The sequence below is a fragment of the Pogonomyrmex barbatus genome, unplaced genomic scaffold (genome assembly GCF_055798465.1).
Source record: "Pogonomyrmex barbatus isolate J1 unplaced genomic scaffold, ASM5579846v1 scaffold12, whole genome shotgun sequence".
Classification (NCBI taxonomy): Eukaryota; Metazoa; Arthropoda; class Insecta; order Hymenoptera; family Formicidae; genus Pogonomyrmex; species Pogonomyrmex barbatus.
This window is the reverse complement of record NW_028297108.1, coordinates 7785404-7810972: the sequence shown is the minus strand read 5'-3', so window position 1 is coordinate 7810972 and position 25569 is coordinate 7785404. Positions and strand designations below refer to the sequence as shown.

The window sequence follows — 25569 nt, the reverse complement described above, 5'->3', positions numbered from 1 at the left end:
TATGCTAGATATATGTGTATTCCCACTTGTTGAATTTTACATTTGTTAGATTATGAAACTGGAAATTTTGAGAGATGAAATACGAAAAAGTACTTATTTACAAAATTCTTCAGTATTAATAACAATGGCAACAGTTTTCAATTAATTAATCTGATAATAGTTTGTGATTTTTTTATTTAAGATTAATATACACAATCAATGTTGATTTTATGTACATTTCTTTTCTATCTTCATATATAATACAGTACATAATCGGTCACGATAAAAGTTCTTTCTGTCATTTTTTTCTTTTACTTGTCAAGTAAAACATCTCTATTTTGTTCTCCCACTATAAATAATAATCCCAATCACTAGTGTACAAAAAAAAATATCTCATGCGGGAACATTCATGTGGCATATATGTTTCCACAGAGATGAAATATATTCTGCAAAGATGAATATATTTTGTCCCTGTGCATTTCAATATCATACTATTTCTTCCTTTTTGGCTTTTGGCTCATTAGTATTTTCTTCGCTAACATCAAATTTATCAGAAATTTCATAAGAACGATTTTCCAAATAATTTTTGATAGTTTCTGATTCTTTCGTATTGTTCAATTTCTTTAGATTTTTCGTGTTAACATTATTTATTTTCAATAATGTCATGATACCCCAGTTATCCTCGTTGGTTTTGTCGGCAGTTTCTAAAGTGTGGACCGCATCTTGTGCTTTCGAAATTATGCGATTCAATTCGTAGAAGCTCACATTTTTGCCAACATTCAACGTTGTTTCTAGAGGATTAGTAATATGGAGCGCCGTGTGCGACGGTTTTTGTATCTGCCTACCTTCGCGAATACATATACCGTATATGTCAAAATTGAACGTTGAATAATATTCGAAGAAATCATGCAGAAGTGTCTCTAGACTGTCTTGATTCAATTTATACTTGAAATCGGCCGGCAATTTGTTAATATCTCGCAGAAAGGTGCAATCAATACCATTCTCTGTGCAACGAACATCGCCGCGTGCTGTATGAGAAGAAAAGAAGAGGACATGATTTATTAATAGTGTCAATGTCAATGTAGATCAACTTTCTGATATAAATTACTTACCTGCATGCAATTTTAATATTTTCAAAGATGGCAATATCTCTTTCTGTTGTAAGTAAAACAATACCAATAACGTAAGAGGGAAGTTTGTTATCCACTGTCCTGGCACATCAGTTGTTATCTCCTGACGCTTCGCCCATACCCGTATCGCTGTAACAAGCGGCCTCACCCGCCAATCCATTTCTCCATACAAATTTAATAATTCGGACATATATACGGCAGTCCTGCAGCAGAAATTGGTATTACATTAAATTGGTATTACATTCTACATGTTTTATATCTTCCTGAAGAAAAGCTCATGCCAATCAAGATTAAAAGATTGTCCAGCTTACATATTTGTCGCACTTAAATCACATTCAATTTGAGTATAGTCGTAATGGAATTTAATTATCGGTACTCGAGCCTCTAGAATCCTTCTTACATTAGAAATCCCGGGGATAAATTGGTACATAGCATTCGCAAGTACTCCTAGAAATTCTTTCGTTTCAGTCCTATCATTATGCCTTATAGGCTTTGAGTGAAATACTAACCTAGAGTTACCCTATAAATATCACAATGCATTAATACTTGCTCGGTAATTAAATTCACATAAATAATTCACATATTACTCAGGTATTTACTTCCTGACTGTAATTGGGAACAAGAACTAAATCAAGGTCACACTTTCTTCTTCCAAAACCGTTAATAGAGGAACCAAATGGTAGGACTCTCATATTATGAAATAGCCCAGAGAAGTATTGCTCCAAGTGCTGAGCGGTATGAAATCTTAGCCTTATTTCTAAATCAGTTAATCTCAACGTCTCATAAAGAATTATTATTTGCCCAGATATCTGCAAAATGAAGGTTACAAATTTTATAAAGTTTGAATATTTGTGATATTACATGATGTTTAACGTATAAAAGTTTTCTTTTACGAGAGAATTCTAGATTTCCCGATATTCTTGTACAAAATTCCAGATCAAATTAAAGATTCCTATATGCAACTTTAAAATAAGTCTATTCTATTAAGTATGTATATATTTATTAATATTTCCTAGTTACAAAAGAAAGTCACTTAATGTTTGGATATTAACATTTAAATTATTGATGGATTGTGTAATGAAAGTACAATTAACAAAAATTTTTCTGATAAAAAATTTTATAAAATTTCCTGAATTACAATTCCATGCTATTTTTTTATTTTCAAGAATATAAAAAAATGTCCTGAGAATTCCAAATTTTTCAAGTTTTTCCAGAAAGTATCCTTTAAATATAAGATATAACATAAATATAATATTAATGATCTTACCGATTTTGCATTAGATAATACATTTAAGATTTTCTTGTCGTTAACATATATATAACCATGCTCTACAGTCAAAGCTACCTTTGTCTGATTTTTTTGTGAGATAGCAACTTGTCCTTTACGGAACCATAATACTGATGATTTCACAGGAGCAATATAATCTGATCTTACGAACGAAGCATACGACATAATTTCATCTACCGATACAACATCTTTAAATTCAACTAAAATATAATTCTAAAAAAGTCATAATATGGTGTTATTATGATACTTATATATCAATATTGTAGATAATTATGGTTAAACGACAGACACAAATGATACATACTTCTTGATAGTGATTCCTATTTACTTGATAGTGATGCATACTTAAAATGTCACCAAAACGTGAACAATAGTTATAGAGATCATTATGTGACTTGGGTGAATATACTTGTATCAATAAGCTGCGACGTGCCTGATCTCTTCTCTGGATGATTTCAGTCTCAAGTGTCGTTTGCACGCCTGTAAAATTGCCTAAAAAATTGGATGACGTTATAAATTGCCGGATTATGTTTTAATATAAAAAGATATATATATATATATATATATATATATATATGATACAATCACGACGTGAGAAAAAAATTTAAAAGATGTTAACTCACGCTGCATTCAAAATAATTATTGAGGGAAAAAAAGAGCTAAATAATATTATTTGCGGATTTATAGGTTATACGTTGAAATTGTCTCGACTTACTCCTCGTACTGCTCTTGTATTGCACGTTTAACAACATCGATGTACGACCACGTAATCTTAATCTACCTGTGCCCATTGTATACTTTTTGTAATAACAATGACTTAACAATGAGAAAACATTCGAATTAACACGACTAAAGAGCGCCATTTTTAAATATGCGCATAGCTCTGTGAGCACGTGTTGTATGATGAACGTAAATTTACGTTTGGTCCGTCTTTAGTAGCTAAAGTAGCAGCCCTCGTTGTGCTTAAAATGAAAGAGATATGTATTTAAAGTTTCACAAAAGCGAGATAAAAAGTTTTAATGCCTAACCCAATGCAAGAAACAGACAACAAACCTAATTTTTAACTCTGCACTAAAACTTTCTTTCTCTCTTTCACCAAGCATCAAATCATATATTTGTTTCATTCTAAGTACAACAAGTATACAACTAGCTCAGTTAAAAGAGACTATTCTTTTTAGTTGAGTACCACTTCTTGCACTATTTACCTTTTCTTTTTTTTCTAATGAGAAATAAAGTGAAAGATGAACCATGCGAGAAAATCAACTGAAAAGAACAGAAATCGTGTCTTTTTTTTTATAGCTATATTGTAATAATATTGCTGTAATATTACAATATTGCAGGAATGTGTTGTAATATAACTGCAAAATTTGTTCTGTATGGGTTGCGAGTTCAGAATGTAATAGATCTTGCCCGTGTTTAATTATATCTTGATATTTAATTAATTTTTAACAATTAAAATTTTTTTAATTATACCCAAGATTGATAATATTGTCTAAGCTTGATAAAATTGATTGTAATTATAAATCTATTCAATTAACGATATCGAAAAAAAATTATCGAAAAAAATTTTAAGTAAAAATGGGTAAAGAATCAAAAAAATATAATCAGCTAAAGAGGATGATACTAATTGCGCGATTTCTAAAATTTCGAACTGTAAAAATCAAAATCTTCGGCTACATATCAAGGGAATATAATTGAAAAACATGATTTTAATTCCGAGAATCGCGATATTTAGAATTTCATAAGAAATCTAAAAGACAAAATCTCAAAAAGACAAGATATTAGGAGAATAATATATATCAAGAAGTTGCACGAATAAAAAATTCTCTGTACATTTCCGTCTTATGTTTAATTCTTTTAAATTGTAATACGCCAGTTAATAATTCATTGTTAATTTATTGTTAATTATAATAAATTCTTCAGACATTATGTTTTTATCGTGCTTATTCTTCTGGATTTATTTTCGTAACATTAACTTTGGTGAATTGCATGAAATCATACCTCCAATATTCCAATTATATATAATAATATTCCAATTATGCGTTTTATTTTACGTTTTTCGTTCAACACATATCTTGCCGTCTTAAATTACATTATTATTAATGTTGTATTGTTGTTGTGTCATCATTATTAATCATGAATCATTGAATACATGATGATTAATCGGAAATTCCATGTCGATGTCTCAAACTTCCTATATGTTTTACGGTGTACGGCGCACGGAATACGACATACGGCGCACGTCCGATAGTAACGGAGACGGTGATAACGACGGCCCGATAACGGCCAGGATCGAACTACGAGGCTCGTGTGAGATGTCCACAAGATTGTCCGTGGTTTCTTTCTCTGAAGCGGTAGGGAAGCGGACGCAAAAATGTCGTGGATACCTACCGACTCCTACCATCTTACGCATCCGGAATTGCTGTCGGATTACCAGCTACGCGAAATCTTGAAAATGGTAAGTCAGGTTAGGCGTTTGTTTACAAACTTTCTTCTGTCTCGCTTGGCCCTCCTCCCCGCGCTTTCTCCTTATGTCTACTTCTGTTAAAAAATTATTCAGTATAATTGTTATTATTTATTTGAATTTTATTCTAAATGTTATTAATAGATAACACAAGTGACATAGGTTAGACGTGGTTAAAATTTTGCTTTACATGCTTCAAATTTATGAATTAAACTTTATATGCCAGTTTAAAAATAAACTGTGAAACAAATTAACAAATAAATTGTTTACAAAATCGCGCAATAGAGTGATTGCAGTGATTGTGCACATCGATATTAATTGATGTTGCAAGTGATATTTTAACAATTTTAAAGAAAACTAGCTGTAGCTGTTTGAATTTTAGGTATATTTAATAATATTTTAATTGCATCTTTATCTTTTTTCATTATAGAGGTGCATCAGAACATACGAATTTGAAAAAATGAGCAGAAGTGAACTGTTGCAAATGTATAATCGAATGGCATTGCCTTTACCTCAACGGCAGCATAACATTGCTAACAGGTCGAATATAGCAGACATGATAGAAGAATCCATTTTTAATTAATTAAAGAAAATTTTTTTACTAATAAAATACTAATTTTTTTAATATTCAATTTGTTTTTTTTTTTTTTTTTTTTAGTGATAACAATAGACAAGACAACAGTAGACAGTTTAATTGCAACAGCTTAGCTGCAGGATCAAATAAAACAAATAAGAGAAATGAATCCCCTCAGATGGATAAAGTGAATTTTCTTGAGAATAAAAAGATTAGATTATATTCTCCACCAAAAGAATCTAATGGAATTTATAAACGTGTTCCTGAAGGAGAAAGTGAGGTATTATAGTTTTTTGTGGTTCAGATAAGGCTTTAGATAAATTCCATGCTCCAAGGTTTCTTTATAGATAAGAATCTAGATAAGACACTGCTCTATGCATAAATTTGTAGAATGAAAATATTTATAAACAGATAATTTATTTCTATCGAAAAGTATTTTATAATTTAGTGTAATAATTTTAGATTAGCATAATTTTAGTTTACAAGTGATTAATGGTGGATATATTTGAATTTTTCAGGATTTATCAAAAGGAAAACGTCAGAAGATCACATAAATAAGAGGAAGAATATATTCTGTTCTCTTCTAATTATCACTGGGAATTTAATCTTAAGTAGCAGTACACTACTTGTGATAACTTTATATAAAAGTATGTCTGAACTTGCAATATTTTATAAGTGTATAAGGAGAATTTTATATGAAAATTGCTCGTGAACATTGATTTAAATATCTGATATGTTGAATTAAGCTAATTCAAACAGATTGATAGGGGCATTAATATTACTGTATGACTACATCATGTTTTTTAATTATTTTAATGTTTGAATGTTACAAAATAATGTAACGATTATGTGAATAACTTTGAGCATGTATATATATATATATATATATATATATATATATATACACAATTTCTGTAAAGAAAATGAAAATTTTATTCGACATGGCTATAGATTTAGCAGTTGATAATACATGCTAAAAATAAATCTTTTTTACATATATTATGTTAATTTATTTACTTGTAATATATTCATATTATTTTATCGATTTACGATTTTTAATCAAATTGACAAATTGTATATAGATGACACAAATTTTGTGCTAGACATTGAATAATCAGTATTTTGAGATAAACGAATTGAACAAGGTATATATTAAGTTAAGATAATTTTTAGTTTTTTTGCGATGTAGATGTAAATAGTATTAAATAAATGTGTTTTTGTGGATAAATGTGTTTTTGTAACACATTTTACCTAATATTAGCTTATTACGTATATTAGTTATGTATATTAGCTTATGTACGCAATATGCAATGCTCGTTATTATGAAGTAAAAAAAATGTCAATATTTTATCTATTAATTCAGAATTAATGCACGCAGGGGTCTGTTCTTTGTAGTTGCATTACGCTATATTTTCTGCACTTAAAATATGTAAAACAAGTTTGACTAGACGTTAGAAAAAAAAAGAAGCAGAATAGAGGAACAGAACGATGCAAAAAATATTCAGTTACAAGGAATAAACTCATTGCACGAATTGTGTGTGCTGCGAGAGATCCATGTAATATATGTTATGTTTTTATGCGTGCGAAATTTATTAACAAGATATAGATAGATAAATTACATATCTATATCTAAATAAATGTCACACTAAATAAAATATCAATGCAAACATAGTGTATCATTTATATCATATGTACTAGTGCTAAAACAATATTAAAACTACTAGAGATGCACAAAGACCTTTTTATAACAACTGAGAGAAACACAGCCAATTCCCTGGCAAACAGGATATCAAGTGCTAAATTTCTATATAAAATAAATTGAAATAATTATATCACTGTGATATAATTATTTGAAATTATTTCAAATAGAAATTTAGCACTTGATATCCTGTTTGCCAGGGAATTGGCTGTGTTTCTTTCAATTGTTATTTATTAACACTAGACATTATAAATGCACGCTGCGCGCGCGCGCGCTATTTATGTTTTTCAACATAAGAACAAAAATAAAAAAATGTAGAATACGTAATTCTCGACTATTGTACATTGTACTGTACGTTTAACGTAACTTGGTTTATGTAGTGTATATATAGTATATATCATTAATTACATAAATCCAGACACAGTTTTCTTTTCCAGGATGCGGCAGGAAGGACAAGAAGCATTACAACGATATCTCATTACGTAAGCGAGTGGTTTACGAACATGTTTCATGGTCATGATCAGTGCTTCTCCTTAATTATACATACCGAATGATTCATCTTTGTTTATGAAAGAAGAGACAGAAATAATTCACGTTCGAATCTGTAATCTATCGTTCGTTCGCCAATGAGAAGTGCCTCATATTCTTTATAATATAAAAGCGAAATCTCGGAAACTTTAAGAATTTAGAAATAAAAGACTTTACGAATGCTTTTTTTGGTAATTTCATATTTTGAAAAATTATGAAATATAAAATAAAAAATGTCTACGTTGACATTTTTTTCATAATAGATATTAATTTGTTGATTTCAGCGACGATTTCAAGTCAAAATGTTTTCTAGGAATTCATGGAATTTGCTATGCTACTTCTTCTTGTTGAAATGTATAATCTCGAAGAAGATAGATTTTTTATCTTTCGTAAATAAGTAGCATTGAGTAACATTTAATATTTTACAAGTAAATGAAACTTGCGTAATTTCTAATTTTTTATAATTATTTCAGAAAATAAAAGCCATACTTTCAACTAGTAGATTAGAACCTGAATGAAATGGGTTTAAATCCTCTATGAACATTTCGAAAAATAGATTCTCGAGATGGGATTAAATATGTTCCAACATTTTATGAGCGCTTTATTAGAAATTTTACGTTCTTTCAAGTAAAAATATTTGTATTATTATAGTCTATAATAATCACAATCGTTAGATTATCAATCGTTGAAATTAAATAAATTAAATATAATAAACATATACATAAAAGAATAAAAATTATTTAAAGTTTTACATCATATGAGATGCTTTTAAGTTTGACAACTTCCCAGACAGTATAAAGTTTAAAATCTTGATATAAAATATCTTTAAGACATCTTATATCCCGAACTTTGCGTTGTATGGTTTATTTTTAAAATCTAAGTATTGTATAAGATTTTTATTCTTTACAGTAAAAATTATTTATAAATACATTTCGAATTCTGTAAGTGCACTCATTCTAAAATTTGAAAATAATTAGATGAGATTGATTATTTCGCAAGTTTATGTATAAAATATTTATGAATATTACTCGAATCCCACAAAATGAAACTTGATTGTTGGAGTTAATTCGGATTTTTAACTACATATTAAATTTGATTTCATTCCTAAAAATGACAATAATATCACTAGTCCCACATAGCGACATATACTCTGTGAAAATGAATCATTCTCACACTTAATATTCTCGGTCTATCACCTTCTCGTGACGGAAGCGTTATATTTATAGTCGCGATACCAAAAACGCAAGGGATTACGCAAGGGTGAAAGCATCAGCGCTGTTGCATAGGAGAATTATTGGCCGCGTTCATTTCATTTCCTCACACTTTACGCTGCGTATATCTTCGCGATCTCGAAAAATGCCCGGCGTTAAATCATACACGTCATTTTTTATCCTTAACCGCTTTCGAAAATCTCCCGCTGAAATTGTGACACGTTCCGCAATCGCGCGCGTACCACGTTCAAATTTGCAATGTCTCGAAATTGGTTTTACATCACTTTCGACACAATATACGTATATGTATACACTTTACACACACGTTGCTATATAATTTACAAAAAAATTAAAAAGTGAAGACTCGAACTCGTGGAACATGAAAAAAATCGATGGGCGTAACGTATTTACTCGCCTATACTCGCGGTAATTAGCGTTTACGTTTACGATAAAATTAACATTCCGCGACTGCAGCCCGAACACGCGATTTTCGTGACATTCCGTGAATGGCGAGCGCGATTAAGCGCGAAGAAATTTAATAAATCGGTCAATTCGGCGCGCTCTCGACTTTCTTCCTCGTCCGACGCGCACCTGTAACGAGGCGAGTCATAAATCGAGAGCGAAACTTTTGTCATCGCGTCACGTACTATGCGTACTTTGAAGGCTGATTTACGATGCAATGAGGGATGTGGCCGATAGCGGACAATCATCCCGACACTCCTATAAATAGGTTTGTCACCGCATGTCCGAACGTCAGTCTCGTTTGCCGACACGTTTGCCGATCCGCAGAATCATACAGAGCGAAAAATGGCCAGCAAGGTACATCAGAGGCTCATCAAAAGAGGATCGACTCGAGCCTTCTTTTACTTAATTGACTTAATTGATTTGAAATTTTGATTAGATACAGATCTGAAAATAGTTTCGTTATGTCATTAAAATAATTAAAATATGCAGAAAATACTTAAATATGATATTTATATTGCAAAAATGTTTAATATTTAGCAATTAATTTAAAATAAAAAATTTGCGTAAATATTTTTTATATTCTAATCGCTGAAAATAAAATTATTTTCAGATTTGTCTTGATCTCGTTAAATTTTTAGATATCTTAGTAAAACTGTATGTATTTTATTAAGAAAAATAGTAGTTTACAACATGAAAAATAACTATAAATGAAAAAATAACAAAAAAAAAATATATAAAAAGACCAAATGGACACGTAGAAATAACAAATTTTTATACTAAATTATACAAATGTTATAATTTAATAAAATATACATCTTCTAAACTCGCTTTTAAACATTTGAGAAACGGCATTATATATTTTTTAGTAATAATAAATATAAAAATAAAAATAATATTTTACATGTAATTATGTTTACATTACATTACAGTTAATAATCTTGGCTACAGCAGTGCTTATGGTATGCAGAGGTGCAATCGTTCCAGCTATCCCACTTACTTCAGTTATATCAGCAATTCCAGCCCCCTTGGCTGCGCAACCTCTTCCAATTGCCAAAGTCGCGGTTGACACAAATTACGATCCTCACCCCCAGTATTCGTATGCTTACGATGTCCAGGATACGCTGACCGGAGATGCGAAAAGTCAGCACGAGAGTAGGGATGGCGATATCGTCAGCGGCGGCTACAGCCTCATCGAACCCGATGGTACCAGACGGATCGTCGAGTACACGGCCGACCCGATCAATGGATTTAACGCCGTAGTTCGACGGGAACCCCTGGCGGTAGTGAAACCCATCGTCAAAGTCGTGCCGTCACCACTCGTTTACTAACCCTTAGAAATGTCGTAATGATAATGATAATGTTGATGATGACCCAAGATGAGGACTAGTCACGTTATATAATGTATATAATGTATCGATGTTACCGCATAAACCATTAGCGTATTAATTTTTATTAAAAACTTTTTTTACGAATCGTCTTTATTTATTTTATCCCACATATTTTACCCTTCACTGTAAGATTACGTATTCGATTACGTTTTTTTTTTTATCCTCTTATGGACAAACGTTTAATCGGTTATTATTGCTGGGCGCATTTAAATTTTTCGTGGATTTACACAAAATAAATAAATAAATTTCATTCCCAATGGATGAATTAATGCCCACGCGAATAAAGTCGTTAAGTTATATAAGAGCATATAAACTTTGCAAACGGGATTTCGAGAAATAAACACTGGCTCTCCTGTTTACGAATATAAGTGAAAGTGTGTACTCTCATTAACATTAGAAAGAAATTAACAACAACTTTGTAGAGTATTATACTATATAATATTATACTGTATAAAAGTCTTAAAAGAATATATATTTTTATAAGTAATTATTTTATGGAATGCACGAAAAAATCTTTTAGATAAAAATTTTAATGTTCCTTTTTAATTATAAAATTTTTTAAAATTTAACAAAAAACTATTTTTTCATTATAAATAATGTATCTATGCTTTATAGTTTAGATTTTAGATGATTTTATATCATGTTAAATTCATTTGTCATTTGTCTGATTCCTCTATCAAGATATGTATATATTTTTAATCCATTTATAAAAAGAAGATGTTAAATCGATGCTTAAATATGTCGAAATTTATTTTTGTCGCTTTTCTGCGAGACTGATTGATTCTCTCGACTTCGCGAGTGTTTGTCATCATGAGGATTGTGTATTTTAAGTCGTGTATATTACGTATATTAAGAAATTAATAATGCAACAATATTATATTAATTTCTATTTTTCTCTATTCAAAAAAATAAATAGCACGTGTAACAAATCATTTATAGTGTCTAACAAATTAAGTATTTTATAGAAAATAAATTGCGAAACAAGGATAAAAATAAAAATAAAATCCCGAAAACTTCTTTCCTAGAGATTAACCAACTATAATAGTATCATGACGGTACTATTAGGTTTCTTCTTCTTTTCTATTAATCTTCAGGATATCACATATGAGGCCATCATATATGAGGATGCAGGTCATTAGTGAAATTATTCCATGGTCGCTCTGATGGAAATTTTTTGCCGAAATTCTTTCTCCATTATAAAAACATATCTATCACATTTACTATATAACACAATAAAGGTTAAATAATTTTTCAACATAAATATATTAATTCATTATATCGTATTCGTGATATTCGTAACATACGAATAAAAATAATCAAAGAAACATTAAAAATTATTTTTTATTAGATTTAATGTTTGTACTTTAATTTCGGAATTGATTATTTGAAATGATTTTACATATAAATTCCAACAAAGTTGTAATCTCGTCGTAATCGTTTTCTATAATAATTTTAATCTTTTTGTAAAAAAAAGTCATGCAATTTAATTTATAGAATACTTGTCACACGTACATTCATGAATTTTAAATAAAAAATGAATTTTAAAATATATTTAATATATTTAATCAAGATAAGATTATAGATACGTACATCTACGATTATAAAATATAGCCACAAAGGATTGTAACTCAAGAATAATGATTGACTGTGATTAACGATTATGCGTTTTAACGTAATTAACGCAATGGATATACATATGCTGATTCGAGTTAGCACACTGAGAAAAAAATGCTGTTGAATCAACAGCATAGTTTAATTAGAAATAATTTTATTAATTCAATGACATTATTAATGAAACAGTATATCATGCTCTTGTTTTAATAATCAAGATTTTCGTCTCATTAATAGTGTCATTGAATTAACAAAATTACTTCCAATTAGATGCTAATGCTGTTGATTCAACAGCATTTTTTTCTCAGCGTTCGCCGTCGTTCCCGCTGAATGTACAATAGAGTTCAACCGATTGCAGGGCGCGTGACCGCTTTCATGCTTTCATCGAACGGCCTTGATAGATACTGTATTCGACATATTGGCATACGACACGCTTGCATACGTGCATTGTGTACAATTATGCGTATTTCAATTATCAAAATTGATCTAGAATTTGTCTGTCCCTTAAACTAGTAATTAAAAAAATTCTTTTTCTCTATAAAGAAATATTAAGAGTTTAATTTACTGATATGTTGTAATAAAAAAAATGTAATGTTTATTGTTGCTTATAAAAAGTTATACAACTTTTTTTATATACCATATCGTTTTTGAATAGCAACTTTTATATCCTTTCGTCGAAATATCACATTGAAATTTGTTGTCGACCTGTTTCCTTTTCTATACGAATATTCATATTGCGTCACGCGTCTAAGACCTCGCGTATGCGTTATTTCTTCTAAATTCGCGTAATCGACAGCTGAGAGGGAAGATGTGTGTGAGAGAGAGAGAGAGAGAGAGAGAGAGAGAGAGAGAGAGAGAGAGAGAGAGAGAGAGAGAGAGAGAGTAGTCTTGCGGTACGCCTGAATGCGCGTGATTTTCCAATTTCGTCCAATGACCTCGAGTCGCATCTTCGGCATCCAAGTCGCGTGTACAGCCGGACGACGGTGATATGAAGAAACATAAGCGCGTGTACCAATGTACATTGATACACGCGCAGGTCACACCACTTATACGTCGCAATGATCGTCGCGGAGGTCACCACACACGGTTCCCGAGAAGAAGACATAGAAAAAGCGGGAAAGAGACAGAAGTAATGATTAGGTGGGGCGTAGGTGGCTGCAAGGAGCATCATCGTCGTCAGATGACACAAAAGCGACGACGACGTATAAAAGTACGGACGATTCTACCCCGAAGCATCAGTCTTCTTCTAGCGGTTCTGTCGCGCGCAAATATGGTCGGCACGGTAAGAAAGAAAAGAGTTGAAAAGGAAACTGGAACCATGGAATCTCATTTTCCTACGATGACTATGCTGTGTATGCATGTCTATGCAAAAGAGATTGCATCTCGGAATCGTTTTCCTCTTATCTAAATATTTTTGATTATCATGGTCGTGTCACGTGTAAAGAGATCGTCTCATGGCATCGGATTGCAACTGTGCCAAACGCAACGCTAGTGCGCTAGTTATTATTAAAATACGAATCGATGTTGACGATGCGGTTGTCCCGCAGTCACGAAGTCACGAAGAAAGGGATTTAATAAGGTAAGGTGCTTTGATAAGGTGCTGATATCGTTTATTATTTTTCAGCTCTTTTTTCTCCTGGGACTAGCGGCGCTCGTTCGAGGGGCAGTGGTGCCGGCGGTGGTGACTGTACCCCTAGCGAAGCTCGAGGAGTTTGATGCCGCGCCGCAGTACAGTTTTGCGTACGACGTGCAGGATGCGGTGACCGGCGATTCCAAGGCCCAGTACGAGACTCGAAACGGCGACATCGTGCGTGGCAGTTACAGTCTGATCGAGGCTGATGGTACACGTCGCATCGTCGAGTACACCGCGGATCCGATCAACGGCTTCAACGCGATTGTCAGCAGGGAACCGGCGGTCGCTGCCGTCACGGCACCGGTGATAGCTCCGCTCAGACCGGCCGCCCTAACGCCGGTGGCTGTGTCCGTCGCGTCCGCCGCACCAGTCGCACCCGTCGCACCCGCCGCACCCGCCGCCCCGGCGCCGTCGATCCCCGCCGTCGGGCCCGATTCCGACGTCGAGGTGCTCGAGGCCCGGTCGGGTCCCTTAAAGGCGAAACCAACGGCGCGCGAGCGAGAGATCCAGCGTCAACAGCAGCAGCTGAAACAGCTGCAGGAGCAACAGCGCCAGCAACAGGAACAGCAGCTGCAACAGCTGCGGCAATTGCAAGAACAGCAAAGACGACCGTCGACACTGCAGATCCAGCATCAACAGCAGCAGCAGCAGCAGCAGCAGCAGCAGCAACGGCAACAGGAACAGCAGACCGCGCGGCAATCCGCGCGAATTATCGGACAGGCGGCTGGACAGATTGAGCAACAACAACAGATCGCGAGCCCCCGATTGATCGACCTTCCCGCTGCCGCTAGGGCGGTAGCTACGTACCCCGCTTATCCCTATGCCGCGTACAGCGCCGCGTACTCCTCGCCGTTTGCCTATGCCGCCCCTCTCAATGGTCTGGCTTACGCTCCCACTGCCGCGTTGACGTAAACCATTCATTTTTGTTTATCTCGAATTATTACTTGTTACCACGATCCATTGTTTGATAGAATTATTATAAGGAAATATTATAATAAATTGTTTGTCATGTGTTACTTATATTTATACGCATTGATCATCTCATTTCTTTCCGATTCTGATGCTCGACTGACATTTGCAATGTTTTTATTTAGAGAAAAGCGCGAGATAACGACAAACTGCTGATTAATCTTGATGCAATCTTATTGATGAAGATTATGTACACTGTATATAATCATGCATAGAAAAATTTGAAATTGCGTATCCAATTTAACAACATTTTTACTGAAGGAATGTTTACAAATCCGATTCGTGCCTTACTCAACTTTTTCAAATTGAAAGTATTATAATTAGGCATTATAGTTACAGATTTAGCAGAAAAAAGAACTGATTAAATGTAATATTCGACAACATTTTGACAAAATATCTAAAAAGTATCTGACTTTCTCATAAGAATATATTTTTTTAAAACCTTCAAACTTTCAAATTTTATATTATTTTTCATTTCATATAAGATATTATGGATGAAATAATAACAATATGTTAAATTTTGATGCATAAATTTAATTTCATTTCGTATATAATATACAGATACATTTTCAATTAATAATATCACACACATTTTGGTCAATAGATTATGTCGTAAATCGCACACATGTCATCAAAAACTGAATACATTATCGAATGATACGCGCATAATACGCGCATAATACGAGTACACGAGTACGTAAACGATAAATTCTGAATGTGCGACGACTCTCGATCAATGTCACCGATCGAGAGTCGCGAGTTACGAGTTACGAGTCGATCGCGAATCGGTCGATCGACTGTCATGTCAGACTCGATCCATCGCGCATTCGTCGTTATGTAAGTTCTGAGTCCGTTGTTACGCACACCAGGTCCCTGGGTCCCCGTCGCCGTTTACGTAAGAAATATGCCACGCACGTATGTGTGCACGTAATACGACCTTCGGCTATGTGAGACGTGTTTAATTTTTAGTGGTATGAAAAGAAACTTATTATTACGACCAATATCCGTCATCATAAAATTATTACTGTCGACTTTGTCTTCGTGCTTTTATCAATTTCTTTAATTGGTGCTTTGTATATATGTAATACAGATCCCCTCTTTTTATAACACATCATTATCTTCATCAACTTTTCTTGAAAAGGTGTTCTTATGCGCAATTATGACAAAAATATGTAAATCGAATAAATCGTTTTGCGTGAGAGAATTATATAGAAATTATATTTTGCGCAACAGGCTTAAAATTTTTCGGTAAAAGTAAACAATTTTTTGGTATTATAAAAAAATTGTGTCACGTTTCTATTAACAATAAACTTTATATATCAATATGTCAAATTTATAAATAAAATGAAGAATGTTTCGCGTTTATATGTTTAAATTCTCATTTCGGTAACAGAATATTCGTAACAGAATAAGTAGTAAAAGTCAATGCAAGGCAGACAAGTAGAAGCAGCTGTTATGCATCAGACGTCTGACCAGTGAGCGACGTCTATTACTGCAAGAATTAAAATTATCAATATGATAAAACAATAAAACAAAGAACATAATTTTTTGTGTGCAATTATTAAATTATATTATATTTATCTTGATTATTTGATCCATTTATAAATTGATATGCATTTTATGGAAAATAGGAATTCAAAACTTTGGAAAAAGATACAAAAATTGCATACAAAAATTTATTGTACGTTTATAAGATATAATAATCTATATATAATAATATATAGTATATAATAGTCTATATAATCAATGTCACAACAAAATATATAGCGCAGATAACTCGTAACGTAAAAAAAAAACAACTAATTATCGATTTCAAATTCGGTCAAAATAATTCTGATATTAAAAGAATTTACTTTTCAAATAATAAAGCGTACGTAGATGTATATATTGTATATTATCCTTTTTTTTATTTTATTTTATATCACGCAAATTATATTGGAAATATTACACACACACACACACACACACACACACACACACACACACACACACACACACATATCCAATACAATTAATATAAAAATTAAATATAAATAAAATTACTATTAATATTATACCTTCCAATCGATATAAAAATTTTGATTAATATATATTGAAACTGTAATAATTCAAGTTGTTTATTGCGTAAGATTATGTAAGTTATAATTTACGAAAACACCACATATTTGTGTGCGCGTTCAGAAGCACCACAGCTGCTTCTGAGAATAAAAACAGAAGTTTCAGAAAAGAGTAACACGTAATCCTCGAATTACAACATTGTGAGAAAAACAACATCGTCCTCTCTTCCTCGCTCTTTTTTCTTTTCTCTGTCTGCCCTTCCGACTCGCGAAGGAGTGCAGCGAAACGAAAAAGGGACAAGAAGGAGAATATTTCGCGCACGCGGATCGACTTTCACCGAACAGAAAACGCGGGCGACTGCAACCACGGCCATCAAAGAACCGCGCCCAATGTCACTATGCGGCACTCGTAATCGCGCCCCGTATTACGTGCGCACAAAAGACCGGTTCACTTTTGACAGAGAGACCGGTCCGGAATTGAAGCGAGCAGGCGAATCGCCACGGGCGAGAACCGCGAACGAGTTCCTCGCTCGCTAATTCGATTGCAATAAGAGGCGACTCGACCGTCTGGCCTTTGACAATATACCGACCGCTTCCCCCTGTCAAATATCAATTCCTCGCGGAAAATTGATCGAGAAACAAAACATCAGATTCCGATTTGACTTATTATTATTTCATCTTTGATCTTTGAAATCTTTGAAATCATTACGCTAAAGTGAAACGCCCTCTTTTGCAACGAGGCTGTACATACAGCTGTAGGAAGAGAGAGAGAGTGAGATAGCGCCTCATCTCCCCTCATCTCTCGATTGTGTCAATTCATGATAGACGTAAGATGTAACTAATTACATCGCAGAATCGTAGTTTAAAGCAATGCGCGAAATTGCGCTATTAGTCACTCGATTTGCAAAAAGTGCACGTAGTACTTGCGGTAACTGTACGACTACATACATGTGACTGGAGTATCTTTAATCTTTGATGAATTAAATGTATGATTTATTGCGCATCCACTAGCTATTTAGTTCGATATTTTTACTTCATTCTCTTTGCCAGATTATACTTTACCGTGTGAAAAAAGAACACACGTGCAGATGGAATTAATACCAATGAGATAAATTATTGGCGAATTTAATATAACTCGTAATTTTAATTAAACAAGTTAAATTAAGAAAAATATCATTATTTAAGTGAAATTATCAATTTCCTCTCTCTTTCTATCTCTAAATGAAGAAAAGTTGTCGTTTTTTTCACCATCGCATCACTGCCCCTTGACGCATCGCTTTATTATAATCGCGATATTTATTATAATTAATCGAAAGCTACAAGCTAAAGTAATTTAATTGTAATGAGTGAAATCGAAACAAGAAAATCGAAACAAAGTAAATGAATATCTTGCACTATCAGCTTTAAACGGATGTTGCTCGACGAGGCGAGCGAAAGATCCTGCATGTACGACCCTCAGAAAAATATCCGAACTTACCGATTAAGGTTACGCATTTTTTATCATTTAACCATGCTCGTGCGAACCAAGGTTATCGACGAAAACGAAAAAGGGGGTCGAGTAAGCGTTGTACACGCCTAATGGACACCGAATGTGTGTTCCTCGAACGTGTTGAAAAATTATCTCCGTCAGTCGATCTTTTTACTTTCCATAAATCATTGCTCGGTGGGGCACTCGCGACTCCACTCGGGAGTAAAATTTAAATCGAGAATCTTTATCTGACCCCATGATTTGCTCGATCGATGTATGTATCGCGAACAATGTCGAATTTAAAGGTGCATAAGCGAAGTAAATGTTACGCTTGTCAAGGCGGCTCATTTCTTTGTTATCATAAATGTCAACTGTCACGCGAATCATATATCGTGAGGAGGAAAGGAGGGGAAAGAAATGATGGAGAAGATAAATTGAACAAGTTATCGAGATGTGGAAGGCAAAAGAGGAATAATAATTCGAGGAACATAGTTAATCACAATCTAAAAACAACATTACACATTCGCATGTTTTTTCCTTCAATGTAACGCCGTATCGTATCGTATGTCTCGTAGAGATATCGATTTTAAATTCCAAAGGTATGTTAAGTACAACATATTAGCGTCACTCGCGTTATTAAAGACGCTTACGATGATTCTCGCGATTAAACGATTTTGCAATCGTGTTCCTTCGTTCGTTGGAAACACTCGTTGGATGTCCTTTCTTTTTTCTCCGCTTTTAAAAGTCGCCTTATCTTTCGCACACGCACACGCACACTCCGCATGTAAATTTATAATTGGCTTATCGTTACGGGACAAGAAGTCACGCTAACGAGAAATCAAGTGGAGATCAAGTGAGATACGAGATGAGAGCAAGAGATCGAGCCAATAAATATTAATTGAAAACCGTGTCGACTCCACGTGGAGGAAGGTTACGCGATATACGTGGGCCTGTCCGTCGTAACGTGACCGAACCCTCGAATTTGCATCTCTAATGGCCGATTTCACCATCGCTGTTTTACCTTTAATTACCTTTAATTTAAACCAACTTGACGTCTCCTTGCTTCAATATTTTACATAAGAATAAATAAAGACATCTAACAAGATATCTTTCCTAATTTAATTGCATATTCATTGTCAGATAACGCAAGATTTCTCGATAAACGGGCGATCAAAGGAAATTTGATCTGAATGAAAATCGAAGGAGTGAAAGTCCTGTTTGAAACCTTGACTGTTTGAGCTAGACCTTACACTTGATGGATAAAATGACCCTGATGATGTTATTAATAAATATAAGCGGAGACAATAGTAACGATAGCAAAACGTGCGAGAGAGAGAGAGAGAGAGAGAGAGAGAGAGAGAGAGAAAGAGAGAGAGAGATAATCTTAGACATCAAGGCCATTATTATTCGGTATCGACACGCAATTCGTTATGTGTATCGGTCGTTTTCATGGAACGCCTCGCCTGGTCGAGGTTCCAGGACGTCGCGCTTCCCGAAAAGCGCGAGCGTGGCCCGCTCTGGATTATGTAACGCAATTTAAATCGAGGCCCTGGAATTTGGACGCCTTTCTCCCACGGCAAATGGATTCGACGGTGGATCCGAACGAGCGAGCGAGACAGCGTGCAAACTAACTCGCATTCGACGGCGTGGCCGCATCGCACACGTAATTCTTCTTCCTACGTTTCTCTCACGTGCCGTGCGTTCATTTTCACGCGAGTTTTATACATCGTTCCGACGCGAGATGGATCTTTGAATTTCAAACTTTGCATAGCGGATTTTGCTTGGACTAAACTTTAATTAACTTTGATTATCTAGTCTCAAAAATCTAGATTGCGAAAGAATCGTGAATCATTTAATTTAATTTAATTGTTATATGTATTATAATGTTTAACTATATGAAATAATTGATAATTATATCAATAACGACAGAATATTATATAATATATAATTATAAAGATTATAATTTTGATTGAATAAAATTAAAAATTTTCAAATTATATAAATTGTTTAAAATAAAATCAAATATCATCATACAACCGAATCGCTCAACTATAAAAAAATTGTTCGACAGAATATCTAGTTCAATCGTTCGCGAATTAAAGCGACTCACGCCGAGCGAGCCGTCGTCGAACGGCGAAACGCGACGAACGACATTGCATTCGCAAAATCCAGTATTTTCTCCATTGTCACGCCCACAATTCTTAGACGATGCAACGGCGCTTTTGCAATCGGTCGATCGAGACCAACGGACAAAAGTAGAGAAGTGGCTTCGTCGCGATCCTGGCGCGGTTGCGCGAGTGTCCCTCCACCGGGGAGGTGCTCGAGAAAGGACGAGCGAAAAGTGGAGAAAGTGGGTCAATTCGGGCAAAGCCAGAAATAACGTGATCGCCACGCCGATCGCCGCGGTATTACGCGCGAAAGTTTACCCCATGCATCAAGGGCACGTGCGGCCTGTTCGGGAATTGAGAAATTTAATGCCGCATCTCTCGCATTACGTACCGTCCGCTACGAGAATTGATTTAAATCGAGAAGCACATGTCCCGGCGACGTTTCAAAATCTCTCTCTCTTTATTTCGCGGAATTGGAACATTATACTATCATTGCCATTCAACTATCTCAATTCTTATGATAATGTGAATCATTCACTCGATGCTTTAAATCTCTTTTTGGCTTTTATAAAACTTGTCTCACGAAAACGTGGGTTATAATTCCATCACGTAGAAAGGCATAATTTCGTATTAAGATTAAATCATGAGTTATATAATTGGAAATTAGAGTGAATAATAAGACACGAGTTCTCGTCGTAGCATATTTTTCGTCTCTCGAGTTCATATTCTAACTTGTTCATATTCTGTAATGCGTAAATTTATATTTAATACACATCATAAACACATGCCACGTGAATAGCTTTCGGTAATTTCGAATCGTAAGAGTGTCGACGCAAAATAGATTCGGCACAAACGACAGCAGCGAGGAGTTTCGACATCGCGTCGTGAATTTATATTAGCATGACGACACAGAACAATACAAGTTGCAATCGCGAGCTAGAATGTCGCATATGACGCACGCGCTTAGCACATCATATGTGGTAATCGCTCGATATCTACTTTTGAGTCGCTCTAATCGTTTCTCCTGTCTTCTCCTCAAAATTCTAAAAAAATAACATTTTTTGCTTTAATAGAAAAGCACAATTTTAGAATCAAAAGACAGATTTCCAATACATTATATTATAATTCGCCACATTCACCAAAAAAATGCCTTATTTCCGTCTTCAAAGTTTCTTGAGATTTTTGTGGTAAAAAGTGATAAAAATATTATGCAAAACAAAATGTCTTAGAAAATTATTTTGACGTAGATCTCTTTCGGTTAATAATAAATCTCATGTTCAATAGAGAAATAAAATAATGGGTACCTGGAAAGAATGGCAAAGATTTATTCAAAATATTTTTAATATTTTAATTTCTAAGATATATATATATATATATATATATATATATAAAATATTTTTTTTATTAAGACATTTTTTAAAATTATTTTGTTTCGGCAAATATTTTTATCTCTTTCAAGAACTTTAAAGTTTCGAGAAAATAAGATATCTGTAAATGTAACAAGTTATAACGTGTTATAACGTGTTGAGATATGTATGTGATTCTCTTCGAGTAAAATCGGTATTATTGGAAGAGACATAATGATTAAATCATCATTATATGGATATAATCAAATTAACCGTTGTAGTAAGATTAATTAAGCTTTTTAAAAAATTGATGCGAATTTCAAATCAAAATAATATCTCTCATTATTTTCAGTGTTTATATCAATTATTTTCACTTTTAATTTGACCCGTCTTTACATATTAATCAGTTTAATCTCGTGCATTTGTCAAAGTTGTTAATATCGTAAATATAACTCCTATCTATTTCGTCATGGTATTTTCGATTTGCTACTTTTCTTCATTAATTTTGATACTCGTTACATGAACGTATGTAACTCTTATATTTCCTCTTATATCGAAAGATGAACAAGACTGGAGGATTCAAATTCTTTCCGTTTACATATCAATCAATCCCTCAATTTTCTACACAAATATTCACTATATATATATAATATTGCCCAATTCAATATGTATGTTATATCTATGTATGGAATTACGTACAATTCATTTAGATGTTACTTATTATATGACTAACATCAAACGTATATTGATTAATATAATAGGCTTATTATTAATATTATTATTAATATAGACAGAAGGAAACGGACTGACGAGGTTGCACACAAAATAATTAATCTCGTAAGTACGTAAGTGTGTAATTTCTTTAATCAGTCATAGGAAAAACATATACATGATATAAAAATAAATAAGTTCGGCCTGAGTCGACAATGTAGGCGGGCGTGGTCAACACGCGATCAATGGATATAGGCAGCTGGGGCGGCATAGGAGATGGCGGGTGCGGAGGCGGCATAGGAGATGGCGGGTGCGGAGGCGGCATAGGAGATGGCGGGTGCGGGGGCGGCATAGGAGATGGCGGGTGCAGCGATCTTGGCGTAGGGGGCTGCGTGCGCGGCGTATGCGATGGGGGCTGCATGCGTTGCATACGCAACGGGGGCAGCGTGCGCGGCGTAAGCGAGGGGTGCAGCGTGCGCGACATGGGCTACGGCAGGGGCAGCGATCTTAGCTACAGGAGCGGCGTAGGCGAGGGGGGCAGCCGCGACCGGGGCAGCTAGCTTGGCAACGGGAGCAGCGTAGGCGAAGGGGGCAGCCGCGACTGGAGCAGCCAGTTTGGCGACGGGGGCGGCGATCTTGGCGACCGGGGCAGCGTAGGCGAGGGGTGCGGCCTGGGCGACGTGTGCGATGGGGGCGGCGGCAACCGGGGCAACGGCCTTGACGGCAACGGCGGCGGGTTCCTTGCGGACTACGGCGTTGAATCCGTTGACTGGGTCAGCGGTGTAGTCGACGGTGCGCCTGGTTCCATCAGCCTCCAAGAGAGAGTAGCTACCCTGAACGAGGTCGCCGTCGCGAGTCTCCTGCTGACTCTTGGCATCACCGGTCAAACTGTCGTGCACGTCGTAGGCATAGCTGTACTGGGGATGCGGGTCGAAGTCGGCGTCGACGGCTTTAGCCACTACGGCCTTGGCGACGGGGGCGGCGACTACCGCGGGGCCCGCGGCGTAGGCTAAGGGGGCGGCAGGCGCGAGAACACCAGCGTTGGCGGTGGCCACGAGGGCGGCGAAAGCGATAAACTGAAAAAGAACGAATGTATAAAGTAATTTTCTTCGATCTATCTAACAATTCGAATTCTCGCAGGTCAATAGCAAATTAATTCCGGACTGGTCTTCGAGATTTCGAGAATACACTTGAAACTTGAATGAGAAAAACAGCTTCGATCGACATTTCACTCGCGAATTTTACTGTCTCGAGAACACTTGTGAGAAGTATGTGGACAACCGACAGACCGACCCAACAGACTTGAAGCGCAGTCTAACGGACTCGGGAATTTCTCCGTGTTTGCGATCCTCTACCCACCTTGAACGCCATTCTTGAATGGATTTTTCGCTGGTTTGGATCGACCAAAGCGAGACTGATGATGTGCCGTGTTGATCGCGACCGCTTTATATATCCAATGGTCCGAACCACCACCGTATGGATCCCCACCGTCGATCCCGGTGCCGGACTTTGAAAGTTCGTCGGCGTTGACATCGACCGCACTTGAACTTGGCCGACACTCGCGCGATCGCGCACCCTCGCCCCCGATTGAACGCCTTCACTTGGAGGGATCTAATACGGCGAGCAATTTTTTAGGCAAAGACGGAAGTAGCTCATACAAGTAGATCATACAAAATCAATGGCTTTGATTCAATGAGTTTGATTTAGTCCCTACGATATTGCTTTTCTCGTTTCAACAAAACAATGAAATTTACCACATCTCACAGGCGTGAGACAAAGAAAATATCGTGCTTTTGAGACACACATATCGTAAGAGATTAATTTTAATACCAGACCAAGTGTATTAAAATGAACGTGAATTTTCTTTTTGCGTGTAACGTGTACGTTAACAAGAAACGAATAAACAATATGATAATAATAATAAGCGATTTTTAGCATATAATGAAAATGTAATACATAGATCATAAAAGTAATATTTTTAGTTTTTTTTTCTCTTTTTCACAACACAAAAATTCTTTCTTCAAGACTTTCGATATTACTACATTATTAGATGCAAAATTAGAGACAAAAATTTTGTAGTAAAATAGATAGTAAAATAGAAAAAAAAACGAAGGATCAGTTAAATGTATAATTATGTATAATTATTTATAATTGTTTGTAATAATCGCTTCATATTTATTTATTTCTTCAACATTTAATTGGTCAATTGGTTTATCTTTCTATCGGTGTAATTGTTTCATCATTGTGCAATGTCGCTTGTTTGCTTTTTTACATTACCGACCATGCCAAATCTCATCTCTCGTACACGGCTTTGAATGTGACGATATCTCGCAAGGCATTGATCAAGAATGGATTAAAAAATTATGATATAGGTTTCCAATGTATGTGTATGATTAGATGAAAGAAGCTAACATTTAGCGTAAAAAAAATCGATTACGAGATAGGAGTTGATGTTTACGAAAATATGTTTGTAAATGTCGGACCGCAATACCAAGTTATGCTTGTAACATTACATTATTATTATTATTTTTAGAATATGATTTTAGCAGTTCTTAAAATATAACACGAGCTACAATAGAGATTATTAAGGATATTTTATAAAATATCCTTTTTGTTTTGTTACATTTGTTTTTGCAATTTTTGAATCCATTCTTCAAATTATAATTTGTAATTATATTTCGTATTTTCGACTAATAAATAACAATATTTAATCTAGATAAAAACTGTTTTAATATATGACAAATTGTTCTTGATAATTAAACAATTTCGTCGTTTTTATTAAAATTAAAATTGAGACTAATTTTAAAAGTCATTCACATTTTTATTTTATAAAAATACGATTGAGAATAAAATTTTTTCCATAAAGTATATATCGATTCCTTCGTCATAATCAAAATTAACTGTTCTGGGATATATTTTATATCTTCCCACACGCGAGAA

General features: G+C 34.7%; 4 protein-coding genes across 9 annotated transcripts; 2 read left to right on the top strand and 2 right to left on the bottom strand.

Annotated features, from left to right (window-relative positions):
- Positions 1 to 65: 65 nt before the first annotated feature.
- Positions 66 to 4559, bottom strand: MTPAP (mitochondrial poly(A) polymerase). Of its 5 annotated transcripts, none has more exons than XM_011638789.2 (8): positions 4399 to 4559; positions 3113 to 3359; positions 2702 to 2889; positions 2377 to 2610; positions 1709 to 1918; positions 1421 to 1629; positions 1092 to 1312; positions 66 to 1007 (listed from the first exon to the last, which is right to left on the bottom strand). In XM_011638789.2, exons 2-8 carry the CDS (start codon positions 3258 to 3260, stop codon positions 466 to 468), a joined length of 1752 nt encoding a protein of 583 aa, XP_011637091.2. In that variant the 5' UTR covers positions 3261 to 3359; positions 4399 to 4559; the 3' UTR covers positions 66 to 465. The 5 variants fall into 5 exon arrangements, with proteins under 5 accessions (XP_011637091.2, XP_088928107.1, XP_088928109.1 ...); XM_089071981.1 differs by lacking the exon at positions 4399 to 4559 and adding an exon at positions 3451 to 3813; XM_089071983.1 differs by lacking the exon at positions 3113 to 3359 and having other exon boundaries at positions 4399 to 4556.
- A 65-nt stretch (positions 4560 to 4624) lies between these two features.
- Positions 4625 to 8051, top strand: LOC105427162 (uncharacterized). Of its 2 annotated transcripts, XR_016138164.1 has the most exons (5): positions 4625 to 4855; positions 5292 to 5401; positions 5520 to 5715; positions 5954 to 6082; positions 7572 to 8051. XR_016138164.1 is itself a non-coding variant. In XM_025218292.2 (4 exons), the coding sequence occupies exons 1-4, from the start codon at positions 4772 to 4774 to the stop codon at positions 5987 to 5989; spliced, it is 426 nt and encodes a 141-aa protein (XP_025074077.2). In that variant the 5' UTR covers positions 4625 to 4771; the 3' UTR covers positions 5990 to 7102. The 2 variants fall into 2 exon arrangements, 1 of the variants encoding a protein (XP_025074077.2); XM_025218292.2 differs by lacking the exon at positions 7572 to 8051 and having other exon boundaries at positions 5954 to 7102.
- Positions 8052 to 8195: 144 nt separating this feature from the next.
- On the top strand, positions 8196 to 15327 carry CPR3 (cuticular protein 3). The gene is made up of 4 exons (XM_089071912.1): positions 8196 to 9692; positions 10268 to 10657; positions 13311 to 13619; positions 13962 to 15327. Exons 1-4 carry the CDS (start codon positions 9681 to 9683, stop codon positions 14880 to 14882), a joined length of 1632 nt encoding a protein of 543 aa, XP_088928038.1. The 5' UTR covers positions 8196 to 9680; the 3' UTR covers positions 14883 to 15327.
- Positions 15328 to 22764: 7437 nt separating this feature from the next.
- CPR2 (cuticular protein 2) lies at positions 22765 to 24133 on the bottom strand. Its single transcript, XM_011638798.2, has 2 exons — positions 23989 to 24133; positions 22765 to 23705 (listed from the first exon to the last, which is right to left on the bottom strand). Exons 1-2 carry the CDS (start codon positions 23998 to 24000, stop codon positions 22872 to 22874), a joined length of 846 nt encoding a protein of 281 aa, XP_011637100.2. The 5' UTR covers positions 24001 to 24133; the 3' UTR covers positions 22765 to 22871.
- Positions 24134 to 25569: the final 1436 nt, after the last annotated feature.

Bases quoted from the DNA above. Each gene is read 5' to 3' on its own strand.
- LOC105427162 (XM_025218292.2), top strand. From the start codon at position 4,772: ATGTCGTGGATACCTACCGACTCCTACCATCTTACGCATCCGGAATTG. The intron at 4,856-5,291 runs GTAAGTCAGGTT...TTTTCATTATAG, and splicing joins TACGCGAAATCTTGAAAATG to AGGTGCATCAGAACATACGA. The intron at 5,716-5,953 runs GTATTATAGTTT...TGAATTTTTCAG, and splicing joins TTCCTGAAGGAGAAAGTGAG to GATTTATCAAAAGGAAAACG.
- CPR3 (XM_089071912.1), top strand. The intron at 10,658-13,310 runs GTTTACTAACCC...TCGCGTGTACAG, and splicing joins AAGTCGTGCCGTCACCACTC to CCGGACGACGGTGATATGAA. The intron at 13,620-13,961 runs GTAAGAAAGAAA...ATTATTTTTCAG, and splicing joins GCGCAAATATGGTCGGCACG to CTCTTTTTTCTCCTGGGACT.
- MTPAP (XM_011638789.2), bottom strand. From the start codon at position 3,260: ATGGCGCTCTTTAGTCGTGTTAATTCGAATGTTTTCTCATTGTTAAGT. The intron at 2,890-3,112 runs GTAAGTCGAGAC...CCAATTTTTTAG, and splicing joins ATACAAGAGCAGTACGAGGA to GCAATTTTACAGGCGTGCAA. The intron at 1,008-1,091 runs GTAAGTAATTTA...CTTCTCATACAG, and splicing joins AATATTAAAATTGCATGCAG to CACGCGGCGATGTTCGTTGC.